General features: G+C 37.9%; 1 protein-coding gene across 4 annotated transcripts in view; it reads right to left on the reverse strand.

The window, feature by feature from the left end:
* RYR2 (ryanodine receptor 2) overlaps positions 1 to 17,103 on the reverse strand; it is a 788,503-nt gene that overhangs the window by 236,238 nt on the left and 535,162 nt on the right. For 2 of the 4 annotated variants that reach the window (XM_055098645.2, XM_055098571.2), the window contains exons 26-31: positions 9,219 to 9,427; positions 8,234 to 8,586; positions 7,389 to 7,503; positions 5,604 to 5,764; positions 5,115 to 5,144; positions 3,610 to 3,769 (exon numbers count right to left, since the gene is read on the reverse strand). In XM_055098645.2, the coding sequence (XP_054954620.1) occupies positions 3,610 to 3,769; positions 5,115 to 5,144; positions 5,604 to 5,764; positions 7,389 to 7,503; positions 8,234 to 8,586; positions 9,219 to 9,427 (1,028 nt within the window). The remainder of the gene's footprint in view (positions 1 to 3,609; positions 3,770 to 5,114; positions 5,145 to 5,603; positions 5,765 to 7,388; positions 7,504 to 8,233; positions 8,587 to 9,218; positions 9,428 to 17,103) is intronic. The other 2 variants (XM_034949586.3, XM_055098600.2) reach the window with 1 other exon arrangement.

Below are 17,103 nucleotides of genomic sequence, written 5' to 3' on the forward strand. Positions count from 1 at the left end.
GAACAGAAGTGGTGAAAGTGGGCATCTTTGTCTTGTTCCATACCTTAGAAAAAAAAGCTTTCAACTTTTCCCCCATTTAGTCCTGGGCTTTTCTTTGATGGAGACTTTTCATTATTGATACAATTTCCTCACTCACTATTAATCTGCTCAGATTTTCTATTTCTTCATAAGTCAGTCTTGGTAGGTTGTATACATCTAGGAATTTATCCATTTCTTCTAGGTTATCCAATTTGTTGGCATACGATTTTTCATAATATTTTCTCATTATCCTTTGTATTTCTGTGGTATAGGTTGTAATGTCTTCTTTTCAATGTGGATTTTATTTATTTGAGTCATCTCTTTCTTTCTTTGTCTAGCTAAAGGTTTATTGATTTTGTCTTTTCAAAAAAACAACTCTTCGTATCATTGATCTTTTGTATTGTTTAGTCTCTGTTTTGTTATTGTTCCAATTTTTATTATTTATTTACTTCTATTAATTTGGGGTTTAGTTTGTTCTTGTATTTGTGGTTTTTGGAGGTGTAATATTAGGTGGTTTATTTTTTACTTTTTAAATGTAGGCACTTAATACTGTAAACTTCCCTCTTAGAACTGCCTCTGCTGTATCCCATAGCTTTTGGTATGTTGTGTTTCCATTTTTGTTTGTCTCAAGAAAATTTTTAATTTCTTTTTTAATGTCTTCATTTACCCACTGGTTATTCACGGGCATGTTGTTTAATGTCTATGTATTCATAAAGTTTCCTCAGTTCCTCTCAGGATTGATTTCTAGTTTTATACTAGTGTGATCAGAAAATATATACGATATCATCTTAAATTTTTAAAGATTTATTTTGTGGCCTAACATATGATCTGTCCTGGAGAATGCCCCATGAGCAGTTGAGAATAATGTGTATTCTTCAGCTATACATCTGTTGCACAGAATGTTCTGTAAATGTCTAGTATGTCCCTTTGGTCTAGAGTGCAGTTTAAATCTGCTGTTTCCTTGCTGAATTTCTGTCTGGATTATCTGCTGTTGCTGAAAGTGGGGTGTTGAACTTCCCTACTATTGTTGCATTGAAGCCTATCTCTCCCTTTAGATAAAACATACTTCATATATTTGGATGCTCCAGTGTTGAATGCATATAAATTCACAATTGTTATATCTTCTTAACTGATCCTTTTCTATTAATGACCTTCTTTGACTCTTTTTTACATTTTTTGAATTAAGTCTATTTTATCTAAGCGTGGCTACTTCTGCTCACTCTCAGTTTCCATTTGCATTGAAAATCTTTTTCCATCCCTTCACTTTCAGGCTATGTCTGTCCTTACAGGTGAAGTCAATCTCTAGTGGGCAGCATATAGTTGAGTCTTGCTTTTTATCCATGCAGCCACTCTATATATTTTAATTGAGCAATTTTAATTCATTTACATTCAAGGTTATTATTGATAGGTAAGGAATTATTCCTAATATTTTGTTTGTTGTTTTCTAGATCCTTCATTTCTTTCTTGCTCTCTTGCTTACCTTTGTGGTTTGATACCTTTTTGTGGTGCTAAGCTTTGATACCTTTCCCTTTCTCATTAGTGTGACTGCTGCAATTTTTTCTTTGTGGTTACTATGAAACTAAGATAAACAATATTGTAGTTATAATAGACCATCTTAAGCTGATACATTTGGTTGCATAAAAATACTCTGGACTTCCCAGGCATGGTGGCTCATGTCTGTAATCCCAGCACTTTGGGAGGCCGAGGTGGGCGGATCACAAGGTCAGGAGATCGAGATCGAAACCATCCTGGCCAGCATCATGAAACCCCATCTCTATTAAAAATACAAAAATTACCTGGGTGTGGTGGTGCATGCCTATAATCCCAGCTACTCAGGGGGCTGAGGCATGAGAATTGCTTGAACCCAGAAGGCAGAGGTTGCAGTGAGCCAAGATCCCACCATTGCCTGGCAACAGAGCAAGACTCTGTCTCAAAAAAAAAAAAAAATACTCTGGACTTTTACCCTCCCCTCACAATTTATATTTCTGATGCCTTAATTTACATCTCTCTATATTGTATGTTCCTTAACAACTACTTGTAGCTGTAGTTACTTTTGACAATTTTGACTTTTAACCTTCATACTAGAGTACTAGAGGTTTGAAAGATTTGGCATAGCACCATTTCAGTACTGCAGTATTCTGAGTTTGATTTAAAATTTACTTCTACGAATGGGTTTTATACTTTTACATGCTTTCATGATAGTAATTACCATCCTTTTGCTTCCAGCTTTAGCACTGCCTTAGACATTTCTTCTAAGGCAGGTCCAGAGGTGGTGAATTCATTCTGCTTTTGCTCATCTGTGGAGTACTCTATTTTTCCTTCATTTCTGAAGGATAGCTTTGCTAGACATAGTATTCTTGGCTGACAGTTGTTCTTTCAGCACACTGAATATATCTCATTTCCCTAGCCTTCAAGGTTTCTGCTGAGAAACTTGCTGATAGTCAAATGGAAATCCAAGTATATATGACTTGGTGCTATTCTCTCATTACTCTTAGGATTCTTTTTCTTTGATATTTGACAGTTTGATTATAATGCGCCTTGGAAAGGGCTTTTCTCGGTTGATTCTTTTGAGATCCTTTGAGCTTCCTGGATCTGGATGTCCATATCTTTCCAAAGATGTGGAAAGTTATTAGTCATTATTTTGTTAAACGTTTTCTGTGCCTTTCTCCATTGCTCAGTGGCATCCCATAAGTTCTATAGGCTTTTTTCCTTCTTTCTTATTTTTATTTCTTTTTCTCCCTCTGGATGGGTTATTTCAAAAGACCTGTCTTCAAGTTCATAAAGTCTTTCTTATGCTTGATCTAGTCTGTCGTCGAAACCCTCAGTTGTATATTTTATTTCATTTATTGAATTCTTGAGTTACAAGATTTCTGTTTAGTTCTTTTCTACTATATGCATTTCTTCGTTGAATGTCTCATTCAGATCATGAATTGGTTTCCTGATCTTGTTGAAGTATCTGCATTTTATTGTATCTCACTGAGATCCCTTAAGATCATTACTTTGAATTTCTTTTCAGGCATTTTATAAATTTATTTTGGGGAGGGGGATCTGTTACTAGAGAATTATTGTGTTCCTTTGGAGGAGTCATGTTTCCTTCCATTCACGTGTTTCTTGTGTTCCTTTGATATCTGTTCATCTGGTAAAACAGTAGCTTCTTCCAAACTTATGAAGTAGCTTTTGTAGGAAATAGCTTTTCCTGTAGATGGGTTCTAGGGTACCAGTTGGGTAGGATACACTGGTTTTGGTTCTGGGTGGATGCGGTAGTGTAGTATCTGTGCAGATTCTTCAGCTGTAATTTATGTCAGCAGCATCTGCAAGTGCCTCAGTGGTCTGGCTACAGGCATTTGTGGTGGTGATTGTGCAGCTTTGTTGGGGTGAGACCACCAAGGTGTTTCTCAGGTCACAGGAGTGCAGTGGCTGGGACAGCTATTGGGAGGACTTGCTATGGGCAGGTCTGCTCGGCTGGTTTTCAGACCAGGGGCACGTGTACATGTGTCTATTTTACTTTTTGATCTTACAAACTGTGTTTTCCTTTAATGGGGGAAAGAAGTCTTCCTCCCTAGAAGACTGAAATCATCACTGACCACGTACCTGATAGTATGTGCTCAGTTCCTTGCCATTGGCAATGAATGTGAGCAGCCCGCTGGCAGCATCCACCACACAGCCAATCTCCAGTCCATTATTGTTGCGTCCTTGCCCGGGGCTCATGCTCTCACCCGCACATACCATATAGCAGTTGCTGCGTTTGATGCTGAATTTCAAAAGAACATTTTTATCTTTGTACAACCACAGATAAAAGAGAAAGCAGGTATATCTTGCAAACTAACTAAATTATGCTGCGCAAGCAACAAGCTCATGCTGTAATGGGAGAGGTGCACAATGGGCCCGATTCTGTGATTCTGAGCAAAACTCCATTGACTGCAGTGGACGTTCTGAATCAGGTCTTATATGTCTCTACATTTCACACCTAATGAAGACAGGTCAACAAGTTGGAACCAAGTAAGAACTGACCTGCACCTTCTCTCCAAAAACTCAAACCAAACTAGACCTTTTTCTGGGTTCAAAAAAGTTTAACTATTTAAAAATCATCCAAATTTGTAATTTTCATCTCATGGATTTTTTTTTTAGCTTTTTTTTGTTTTGTTTTGTTTTACCACTTGTTCTGAAATGAGAAGCATTTATTTCCAGACACTATCAAAGTCCTTAGGCAAATTCTACATAAGCCTTCAGTGATTTGATATACTTAAAATTTGGCTGAAATTTTGCCCCTTTCTGGACAATTCCCAGTGATCTGAGAGACAGACTTAACTAGAATATGCAAAAAAAAAAAAAAAAAAAAAAAAAACCAGTGATGTTAACCACAAATGCCACCTGATTTTCACCTTCCCTAAAGCTTTTACTAGAGATGGTAACAAAGTAATTTGAGCCTTATCAGCATTCTCTTTCTTTGTCACTGTACAGTAAACATATTAACAAAACCAGCAAAAAAAGCTAAAGCCAGGCAAGCAGAAGGGAAAGAACAAAAAGGCTGGGATAAATCAGTTTTTGAGTAATCAAATGTAGGCTGCATTTCTTCACACTATCTACGTAAAATCCAATGACCCTTCCCTATCTTCCATTTCCTCCAACAAAATCGTCTTTCAGTTATCCCATCTCCATATTGAGTTCTTTACTTATATTGTTGCCATCCCTGAAAATTAAGCGTGGCCCCCAAAAAATATTCCTGGAGACATGTGGTTTTTTTGTCCCAAACTTATGTAAAGAGCTCTTCATTAGAGATTTTTGCTGGGCTCCCATTGCAAATGCTAAGTCCATTATGCTTCATATGTTACAACCCGAGGGCAGGAAAGTGAGTTTCCCAAAAAATGATGGTGCAAGTATAGAAGAAAAGCAACGTTATAAAGGACTCTTTCGGAGACCTGTCACAGCAGATCAGAGAGGATGCATGGGCACAAAAGGTAGAAGCCAATGGTCAGATCTTCTCTTGTCTTATTCTGCAAGGAAGATAGCCTTCTTCACTTTTTTGAAGGTTTGGTTTGAGTTTGGTTTGTTTTACAAATGAAAAAAAGATGGCACAGAAAGTGTAACTGACTTACCCAAAGCCACACAGCGAGTCAATGGCAAAGCTGAGGAAAGAACCCACTTCTCCTCAGTCCGAGTTCAAATGCGTCCACCTGGTCTAAACTACCAGCCCACATTGTCTTCACAGTTTTCTCCCCACCACATAGTCAGTTCCCGAAATCTATATCAAGTCATTGGTTAAAAGCCGCACATTCACCCATCTCTCATCCCTAAAACAAAGGCTAAGTATTGGTAACCCAAGCTGTTAGTCATGTTACCTGAAGGAATATTCATTACCCCAAAAGGCTGCACTGCTCTTACTGTACAATGTTTGCACATTTAACACATTTAGATTCCTTAACTGGTTTGTATGAATAACAAAAACGACATTGACATTAATGGCTTGATTATATTCTTCCTATAAATAGAAATATCTTGGTCACAAAATACAAGGAAAAGGAATAGCTAGGTTCACCAATATTTTTTTCACATGTCATTCTTGCAAAAAATTGAGGAAAACTAACCTTTCATGCACTTTTCCTTTTTCATCTCCTAGAGTAACTGTTACTGTGCGAACTCTGTCCAAGTCAAAGCCTGTGTCATACTGATGGAAATCTGATGTAATCCAGCCCACCCAGACATTAGCAGGTTCTTGTCCAGGAAAGATTCTCACTGAGTAATAGTACTGTGAAGATAGCAGAACCAAATATTGGCAAAGTAAAACTAAACAAAACAAAACTCGGATTTGCAATCCTAACTGTGTCTAAGTCTGTGAATGACTTAAGAATTCACTTCTTGGTTTAAAACCGTTTGGGTGAATGAAAATATTGTAGGGACAAAGGACTAACACTACAAACTAAGAAACGTCTTTTACCAGAGATCCTGAATCAAATAAGAAATAACAGGAAAGAGAGAAAAGATGTGATCTGAGCAAACATGCTAAATGATTTAAGTCTTTTTATGCTGGTCAGCATATGTGCGTGTGCTAGATATGTGTAATATACACACATACATATATATGTGCACATATACAGTATATGTATGTAATAAAATCACGAATCCATTAAGCATAGGGAAGCTTCAAATTCTTCAAGCTTATACATGTATGCAAATCTATGTTCACTTTTTTTTTTTTTTTTTTTTGAGATAGACTCTCACTCTGTCACCCAGGCTGGGGTGTAGTGGTGTGATCTCAGCTCACTGAAGCCTCTGCCTCCCAGGTTCAAGAGATTCTCCTGCCTCAGCCTCCCGAGTAGCTGGGACTACAGGTGTGCACAACGACACCCAGTTAATTTTTATATTTTTAGTAAAGACGGGGTTTCACCATGTTAGCCAGGCTGTTCTCGAACTCCTGACCTCAGGTGATCCACCTGCCTTGGCCTCCCAAAGTTCTGGGATTACAGGCGCGAGTCACTGCACCTGGCCAATGTTTGGGTTTTTATACTTGTCACCCACCTTTTTGCATATTCTTGGCCTTTCCTTTCTCTGACACATAACATTTTGAACTTTAAGCTCACTTTTTTTTTTTTTGAGATGGAGTCTCACTCTGTCACCCAGGCTGGAGTGCAGTGACACCGTGTCGGCTCACTGCAACCTCTGTCTCCTGGGTTCAAGCAATTCTCCTGCCTCAGCCTCCCTAGTAGCTGGGATTACAGGTGCCCACCACCACACTCCACTAATGTTTATATTTTAAATAGAGACAGGGTTTCACCATGTTGGCCAGGCTGGTCTCGAACTCTTGACCTCAGGTGATCCATCCACCTTGAACTCCCAAAGTACTGGGATTACAGGTTTAAGCCACTGCACCCGGCCTAAACTCATTTTGAAATAGTTCAGAACATGTGAACATCAAACTCAAATATGGGATCACTCTACAATGAACACAACTAAATACTTTTTCAATGTAGCATTTTAGGAGAAGTAGCTTTGAGAATTTAAAATGGAAGGGAGCAAAGCTTGACCTCTCACAAATTATGATGATTGATCTTCAGTCAATTCAGTAAGATGAAGAAAATCAAATGTAGTTGAAAAATTCAAGGGCAATTTAAAATTTTGTCAAGAAACAGAGCAAAATTAAGATTATGCATGCCATTACAAATATTTTTTCTAAAATAGCTCTTGTATTGCATAATATCCATCATAATACATAAACTTTTTTCAAACTTTCAGTCCCCAAAATATATCCAAAAACAGAAACAGACATTTTAAAAATAATGTTACTAAGTATGATGAATCGGTATGTGTTACTGGAGATGTAAAGCATAATGAGTGACAAATAGAAATAAACGACAAAAGCTGCAACCTCATACCGTGGACGTTTGCATCAAGAAATCATAGTCATCCCGATCATCAGCAAGGACATCTTCGGTGAGTCTTGCAGAATGGCTTGTGCTGTAATCTGGCTTTGTTCTTCTAAGCAAAAATCTGAAATATTTCAGAGGACTAACAATAAGCAACATTAAAATGTTCTGTCTACTTCAAATATGAGCATATAATCAATTGAGTTGCCTTAAACCTGGGCGATTTTGCTCCCTGGGGGACATCTGGGAATATCTGAAAATACATGTTTTTGGTTCTCACAGTTTGGGGGATGGAGTGCTACTGGCATCTAGTGGGTGGAGGTCAGGATGCTGCTCAGCATCCTTCAATGTCCAAGGTGTGTCCTCAACAAAGAATTGTCTGGCCTAAAGTGTCAATAGTGCTGAGACTGAGAAACTCTGATTTAGTATAAGAAAGGATGTTAAAATAACTTGCCGCCTTTATCATAAAAAATACTATTTGGAGAAAATGCTCTGCAAGTTTCAGGCAAGAATGTAAACACAGACATCTTAAAAAGGAACTCTTGAGATAGATTGCATCTATGCTAACAAATTAGATGACTAACAGGTTGCTTAATTTTTCCCTACAGCATCCTTTGCACAAAGAGGAGGAGGAGAAGGGGGAGAGGAGAAGGGGGAGGAGGAGAAGGGGGAGGAGGAGAAGGGGGAGGAGGAGAAGGGGGAGGAGGAGAAGGGGGAGGAGGAGAAGGGGGAAGAGGAGGAGGGGGAGGAGGAGGAGGAGGAGGAAAAAATTTACACTAGGAGACCCTTTACTCTGGACTGTAACCCTCCTCACATAACTACAAATTTAAAATCACAGCGCATAAATTAGTAACCTTTGTTTCAGACGAGAGGGCTTTTCCTGGGCATAATCTTTGTGGTTGTTAAACTCTGGTTTAGTAGCTTCTTTGTCTTTGTCAACACGATCGGGCACTAGATGGCCATGAGCTGTCTTCATCAGAACCTCAAAGTCAGAATCAGCATCATAATCTTCCAAGTCATTCTTGGGCCCGAAAAGGCCAGCCCCAGGGAGCCCTCCAGCCACCGTCTTGGAGAAGACCTCCGCGCACTCGATCGGCATGCTCAGGCGATAAAACATGATATCAGTGTTGCTGTTCTGAGAACCAAAAGACTTCTGAGTGACCTTTAAACATGGGGAACTGTCTATGGTGCCGTCTATTCTGGTCACCTAGCAAACGAAGAAGCGATAGTTCACATTCCAATCACCATTGTCAATTTCCTGATTCTAAAGATGACTAAGGCACATCACGTTTTCAGAATCCCAAATGCGGTCCACACATGGCATCATTTTGTAAGAGATGATTAAACAGATTACTGTGCTATGGATATAGTCATAGAGTTCTGCTTCTGTTTCTAAAGACGGTTTCGGAAATTTATCTTATAATTCTATATATTCAGATTCAGCCTGACATTGCCCATACATAAAAAGGAAAGTATTTTTCATCATTCTAACAAGCTACTTGTAACGTATCTAATATGAGAATGGATGTGGTTCCCTTTGCCTTGATCTTTCTTCTAGCTAAAGAGCTTGATGTGCACAAACCCCAGACACAGTCTGAGCTATAGACTTCTTCACACATAGCTCAAGAAAAAAAAAAAAAGAATTGAAAGCAAAAATTTAAAAGTTTCCCATCCACTGATAGCTGGTAGAAAGTACCATCTTTGCTTAGATTCCACTACTATATAACACATCAAGGTCATCATTTTAAGTAAGTCACAATAATTGTCTAAGCGGAAGTTCCTGTGTATATTCTTTTCCTGCTTTTTAGAAATGGCCTGATTTTTAAAGAAAAAGCAAACCTCTATATGTTCATGGTTTGATGGAACTTGAAGAAACTGAGGAAGCCTCTTGCTCAGCCACATGGTAATATCCCTGTTTGTATTAACGGCAAATGGTTCATAGCCCTCTTGTAAGCCACAGATGGTGAAATATTTCAAGGTGCTGACATCCTTTCCAAAGTTCATCCTACCCACTTGAGCCACTCCAAGGCTACACACAGGTATGAATCCTGGGAAGAAAAAAAAAATCAATAGTTTTAGTACCATTAGTATATGATCCTGTTAGTATAGAATTATCAAACATATTGTTCCAGGACCGAACTTTGTGAGAGCTGTCACCCTAGGGTGAAAAAAGTAGTGTAATAAAGGGAACAATGACATTAAATATTACCCATAAGGGTGAGAAAACCAGGATTTGATCTTGACATTATAATTTACTAGCTGTGGGCCCTAGATAAATCCCTTCTGTCATCTCAGACTTAACTCTGTGAGATGAAGTAAATGCTATGCAGCGCCTGGTCCTCCGGGGATTCTAGAGATCCCCGCCCTGCAGTCTCCTTGCTCAGGAGTGCATGTACTCTCTCACATAGGGAAAGTAAGAAGGAACTAAGTGCCAAGGGATGTGGTTCATTTGCCTTGCTCCTCCTTCTGGCTAAAGAGCTTGATACATACTAACACCAGACACAGTCTGAGCTATAGATTTCCTCATACATAGCTCAAGAAAAAAAAGAATTGGAGGCAAAAATTTAAAAGTTTTCCATCTACTGATAGTTGCTTTTGATCTTTGAAGAAAATTTTGCTTTTTTTCTGGAATAAACTGGATCTAAGCATGGGGGAAAAATACATGTTTAATGTATGAAGCATGTATTTATGCATGAATGAGGTATATTTATAATGCACAAATTATATATATAATCTTATATTTATATGCAATAGCAATGAACAATAGAGCAAAAACCAATAAAATATTTCATAAGCTCTTCCCATGTGTGTCAGAGTTAGCAAATCTTTCCTCTTTTGAACAAAAAGGGGAACTATACTAACTTTGTTAATTGTTTTTTTGAGCTCTTTGGAATTGATTGGCAAGACAATGAGATGGTATTTTTTGGAAAGGAGATGAGATTTTTTTTTTCACAAGGGGATGAGATGATATTCTTCAGGGATGGGTGTTTATGTACTCTTTTTTTTTTTGAGACGGAGTCTCGTTCTGTCACCCAGGCTGGAGTACAATGCTGTGATCTTGGCTCACTGCAACCTCTGCCTCCCAAGTTCAAGTGATTCTCCAGCCACAGCCTCCCGAGTAGCTGAGACTACAGGTGCACGCCACTGCGTCCGGCTAATTTTTGTATTTTTAGTAGAGATAGGGTTTCACCATGTTGGCCAGGCTGGTCTCAAACTCCTGACCTCAGGTGATCTGCCTGCCTTGGCCTCCCGAAGTGCTGGGATTACAGGTGTGGGCCACTGTGCCCAGCCTTCATTTCTTCCTGTAATGTTTTACATGAATGTTCAAGTAGGCAGCACACTAAAAACGTCAGTATTGGAATGCAGACTACAAATTAGATCCTCTAATTTGTAGAGCATAAAAGCAATGGATCCTAAGAATAAGCCAACAATTTTGACAAGAATTGTAGTTAGCTCTGTCATTATGATTTACACACTTTTCTCTTACTGAAATTAGTGGCAGTGAAAGCAATATATAACCCCCAAAATAGCATAAGATGATAAAAATTACATCCAATAATTCATAATGATTTTACCCAGTTTGTATGCAGCAACATATAGTCAAATGAATAGCTGTATAACAGTGCCACCAACCAGGAAAAAAGAACATATCCAGCTGTGTTCAAGGAAGGGTAAATGATGAGTTTCTAGTTAAAACTAAAAAAAATTGCAGCTGTATCTGCAGCTGTGACAGCTCTTAAAGCTATAGTCAAGAAAAGTTGTTTTAAATGAGTGTCCCCAAAGAAATCAAATAAAAAGAAAGCAAATCAAATAAAAAATCTATTGTATTGTGTAAATACAATAGATCTCAGACAGCTTGAACTGCATTAGCAGAAATTAGTAAATCTAGCACCCATTTAACATAAACTAGGAGATACCAAGATAGAAACATTTCCTCAAATGGTAAACATCTATTTCTTTCTGATCACTGTATTTGTAGAAGGAGTTCCTAGCCTACATGGAAAGTTATTGGATAGCTGTAAATATCTGTATAGTTGACCTTTGGGTATTTGTTTCACTAATACCTAAACTTTTCTGCGTATTTGAAATACTTCCATTTAAAATATTCAGTGTCTAGTAATATGCACAAATATTTATGTCCTAAACTGTTCCCCATAGCTATGTTTACAATTCTAGAATACTGTTTTCATAATAAATATACTTTTTTTTCGTGAGATGAACATTATTCAGCCTTTGAAATTTTGGTTTTCAAAGGCCCACTAATGCATAGGAAAATCCTCCAAGTAATTATTATTTAAAGAAAGAAAGATAAGATATGGTTTATTTTTAAATAGGAAAACACCAGCAGGGTTTTTATTTAAAAGCCTCAGAATAGTGGAATTCCTGGTAATTTTGTTCTCTATGGCTCCCAATTTAACAAATTTTCTTCAATGTATATATATTTTATTAAAAAACATGCTTTCATTTTTAAAATTTTATTTAATAAATTGGGACAAAAATTTCTTTCCCATAAAGAAATTTGTAAGAGTGGTGTGGACATAAAATGGCCCAAACAACATACTGTTTGAGTCCTAACACTCCATGTTGGCAGGTGGTGAATTCAGTAACAGAAATCCTCCATATCAACTTAAACTAGTACAAGATTTATGTAGAGCAATTTGGTAATATGTGTTAAGAAGCTTTCAACCATTCATTTACTTATTCGATAATTACTCACTAAGCAACTACCATGTGTCAGAAAGTAGGAGTAAAAGATGACTAACACAGATCCAGGGCAAAACGTGCTCGTGGTCTAATAACATACAAAGAAAAGTAAAGAAGTTATACTGGCTGGGCCCAGTGACACCTGTAATCCCAGCACTTTGGGAGGCTGAGGTAGGTGGATCACTTGAGGCCAGAAGTTCAAGACCAGCCTGGCCAATATGGTGAAACCCTTCTTTACTAAAAATATAAAAATTAGCCGGGCGTGGTGGTGGGCACCTGTAGTCCCAGTTACTTGGGAGGCTGAGGCAGGAGAATTGCTTGAACCTGGGAGGTGGACGTTGCAGTGAGCCTAGATTCCGCCACCACACACCAGCCTGGGCGACAGAGCAAGACTCTGTCTCAAAAAAAAGAGAAAAAAAGAAGTTGTTATATTGAAATAGCGTACCATCCATCTAAGCAGTCAGGGTTCTAGGAGCAAAGGAAGTATGGAGAGATGGGAGTCAGGAAGGTTTTGTAGAAGAGTTAACATCTAAGAAGATGGCAGACAGATATTACTATGAAGTGATTAAAAACACAGAGTTCTAAGTCCAGTAAACCAGGATTCATGTCTTAGCCCCTCCACTTGTTAGCTATTTGACCTTTGGCAAGTTACTTAAATTCTCTAAGCTTTAATCCTATCTTCTGTAACACCTGCCCCTTAGGGTTATAGTTTTAAAGTTAGATCTTGTATGTATAATGCTTAGCACGAATGCTCAGTGAACTGAATTTTAAATGGAAAAAAAAAGGTAAAAAGAGAAATAATCTATTCCTGAGAATGATTAACTATGATACACACACAGGAGTAAATATGTGCAGCCATTAAAAGTCATCTTTAGGGCTCAACAAAATAAACTGTAGACAGAGATAAAATTAATACGGCAAAATAAAAATAATTGACGATTGAAGAATATACAGGTGTTACCAAAGCATTTTTTTGCACTTTTCTGCAGGGCAGATATTCCTCAAAATAAAAAGTTGATTTTAAAAAAACCAAAAAAGTATGTTTAAAATGTTTCTATGCCTTTGGACAAATATGTAATATTAAGTTAAAAAGGAGGTGATGGAAAATTATTTTTACAATATCATCTCAGTTCTTTAAGTAGGAGAGATGTATTAAAAGTCAATTTTTTCTCTGTGTAGTGGGAATGTTTGTAATTTTTAATCACTTTCATTATATTCCTGTGTATTTTCCAAATATTCAAAAGCAATATAAAACTTTTAAAATAAATAATTAAATACACGCCATTTTTGCATTAGTTTATAGCAATTATACCAGTAGATGGTATTTCTATTTATTGCTTTACTGTTTTGGTCCCCTTTAAAGGAATGTATTTATGCAAGTACCTCCACAGGTAGAAACTAGCATTTTTTTTCTCATTTTCAGTGAAGCAGAACTTAACAGGAAAAATCAAATCATATTCTTACTTCTGAAATTATGGTTTTAATAATCTATTATAACAAAACAACCAATATTTCTAGAAACTACATTTACCTTTAAAAATTAGCCTATACACAGCCGGAACAACTATGTGGCAATGGGATCAAAGAAGACGGAATGGAGAAAAACTACAGGTACTGTTCAGCTGCCACACAGAGAAAGGGCCAGGCCTCCGTCACCTCCCTTTGTTCAGCACATGACAAAGTATCCTGCATAATGAAGAGGTCGCCAATAAATGAAATTCCCAGCACACATGGCTCCATATTAGTAGTTAATGTTTCCTGATGTTTCATCTTGGTGAACCCTTACAACCATCCAATGAGATAGGAATCGTTATTACCATTTTCCACATGAGGAAACCAAAATCTTAGTTTAAATCACTTGCCCTCACAGCTACTAAGTTACCAGAAAATAAATCCAAGTCTGGTGGATCCCAATGCCCATGCTTTATCCTGGGGCTCAGCAAACTCTATAAATGACTACAGAGAAGACATTTTAGGTTTCATGGATCATATGGCCTCTGTTGCAACGACTCAACTCTGAGCTATAGTGCAAAAGCAGCCATAGACAGTATGTAAACAAACAAGCGTGGTGGTGTTCCAATAAAAGTTTACTTAAAACAGCAGGGCCAAGGCAGTGGTTCATGCCTGTATCTGTATCTGAGAGGCTGAGGCAGGAGGCTCGCTTGAGCCCAGGAATTTGAGACCAGCCTGGGCAACATGGCGAGACCCTGATTCTACAAGAAAAAAAAAAAAATTAACAAATTAGGTTGACTCTGGGCACACTGCTTAGGAGTTAGCTTTGTTTTTCAAAGAGCTATTTTAAAAAATTAAAAATTAGCTGGGCATGGTGGCATGTGCCTGTGGTCCCAAATACTTGGGAAGCTGAGATGGGAGGATCACCTGAGCCCAGGAGTTGAAGACTGCAATGAACTATGATCACTCCACACTACTCTAGACTAGGTGACAGAGTGAGGCGAGACCCTGTCTCAAAAAAAAAAAAAAAAAAAAAAAAAAAACAGGTGGTGAGCTGGATTTGGGCCTTAGTTTGCCAATCCCTTTTCTAAGTTACTGTTCTACATTGTCTTCATAGAGTATCAGGTGTCTCCATTCAGCAAATATTTAATGAACACCTACCATGTGCCAGGAACTGTTCTACATACTGGGAATATAGCTGTGAACAAAATCAAAAATAACCCCTGACTTTCTGGAGCAAAACTTTGAATACAAAAGACAGGTAACAGGTAAATAAAAAACTAGTTACCATTGTATACCACTGTCTACATCATACAGTGTCAGAAAATGATAAATGATATTAAGATGGAATGTTTGGCATAAATTGAACAAAACAGATTGATAAATGACATCATTCTTAATCATCACTCCATAGCTAAACATAACTGGGGTTCAATTCTTTATTAGCATGAAGTAGGCAGAACACACACAAGTATTTCAACACAATAAAACAGATTTCCACAAAATCATGCCTCTCTCCCAGCACATGTAAAATATGGGTCCCACCTTCCTGTCCTTTGTGTTCTTGATCTTCTATCCAGTTACCTTAATTGACACCCTGCAAATAACAGAGCCTGTTGATATATAAGGGAAGTTTTCATTCTGGCAGTGGATCTTAAATTAGTGCATATGAGCCCAATCAGTTACTTGGGCCTGAGCCAGACTCACCCTAACTATTTGCAAATCTGTTAAAACAGTAGCTACAACTTATGGCTAAGCTGCTTCCTCCAACAAAAGACAGATGGCTTCAGCAAATTTTAACTTTCTGTGCTGATGAGCCTCCCTGCTCCAGAGCAGAGGGGAGGGTGATGAGCATGCAAATCCAGCCAAGGAGCTAGCAGTCCCAAAGATGTAGGGGCAAAATACAGGCTTGAAATCTCTGTTTGGGGCTACAATAAAAGGAAGATAAAGCAGATCACAAGCGTACCAGCTTTTCCTAAGAATAAATTATTTCAAATTTTAACATTTCTGAAATACAGTTAAGAATCCATGTATTAAATATATAACCCAAACCAAATGGCCAAAAAGCAGATAAAAATGACCAATATTATATGAAGATTTAAATTCACATTTTTTGATCAGAAGAAAAGGTAACGGCTAGCTGCTTGTGGCCTACTATGTGCCATATAATACATAAGCACTTTTGCCTATATTATTTAATATTAATCCCATTTTTTCAGATGAGGAAACAACTAAGATGTTAAATCATTTGTCTAAGTTTCTATAGGTAGTTAAATGGATGCTAGAATTTGAATCAAGAATGCTGAGAAGGACAATCTACAAAATGGGAGAAAGTATTTGCAAACTATGTTTCTGACAAAGGTCCTAATATCCAGAATCTATAAGGGACTTAAATAACCCAACAAGTAAAAAACAAATCACCCCCATTTAAAAAATGGGCAAAAAAACATGAACAGATACTTTTCAAAAGAAGACATACAAGCAGCCAACAAACATGAAAAAATGTTCCCATTGCTAATCATCAGAGAAATGCAAATCAAAACCACAAAGAGCTACCATCTCACACAGTCAGAATGGCTATTATTAAAAAGTCAAAAAAGAACAGATGCTGACGAGGCTGTGGAGAAAAGAGAATGCTTATACGCTGTTGGTGGGAATGTAAATAAGTTGAGCCACTGTGGAAAGCAGTTTGGAGATTTCTCAAAGAACTTAAAACAGAACTACCATTCAACCTAGCAATCCCATTACTGGGTATATATATATATCCAAAAGAAAATAGACCATCCTACCAAAAACAGAAACATGCACTCATAGGTTTCATCCCAGCACGATTCAGAATAGTAAAAACATGGAATCAACCTCAGTGCCCATCAACAGTGAACTGGATAAAGAAAATGTGGTACACATACATCATGAAATACTATGCAGCTATAGAAAATGAAATCATGTCCTCTGCAGCTACATAGATGCAGCCAGAGGCCATATCTTAGCACCCAGGAACAGAGAGCCAAATACTGTGTATTCTCACTTACAAGTGAGAGCTGAACACTGGGTACTCATGGACATAAAGATGGATGGCAAAAATAGAAACTGGGGACAACTGTGGTGGGGGGACAAGGGCTGCAAAATTATTGGGTGCTATATTCAGTATTTGGGTGAAAGTATCAATTGTACTACAAACCTCAGCATAACGCTATATACCCAGGCAACAAACCTGAACATATATCTTCTGAATCTAAAATAAAAGTTGATTTTTTTTTTTTTTTTTAAAGAATGCTAGCCAGGCACAATGGCTCACTCCTGCAATCCCAACATTTTGGGAGGCCGAGGTGGGCAGATCATCTGAGGTTAGGAGTTTGAGACCAGCCTGGCCATTGTGGTGAAACTCCATCTCTACTAAAAATACAAAAAAAACAATTATCTGGGTGTGGTGGCGGGTGCCTGTAATCCCAGCTACTCAGGAAGCTGAAGCAGGAGAATCGCTTGAACCCAGGAGGTGAAGGTTGCAGTGAGCTGAGCTCATGCCACTGCACTCCAGCCTGGGCAACAAGAGCAACACTCTGTCTCA

This window comes from Pan paniscus, chromosome 1 (genome assembly GCF_029289425.2).
Source record: "Pan paniscus chromosome 1, NHGRI_mPanPan1-v2.0_pri, whole genome shotgun sequence".
NCBI classification, from domain to species: Eukaryota; Metazoa; Chordata; class Mammalia; order Primates; family Hominidae; genus Pan; species Pan paniscus.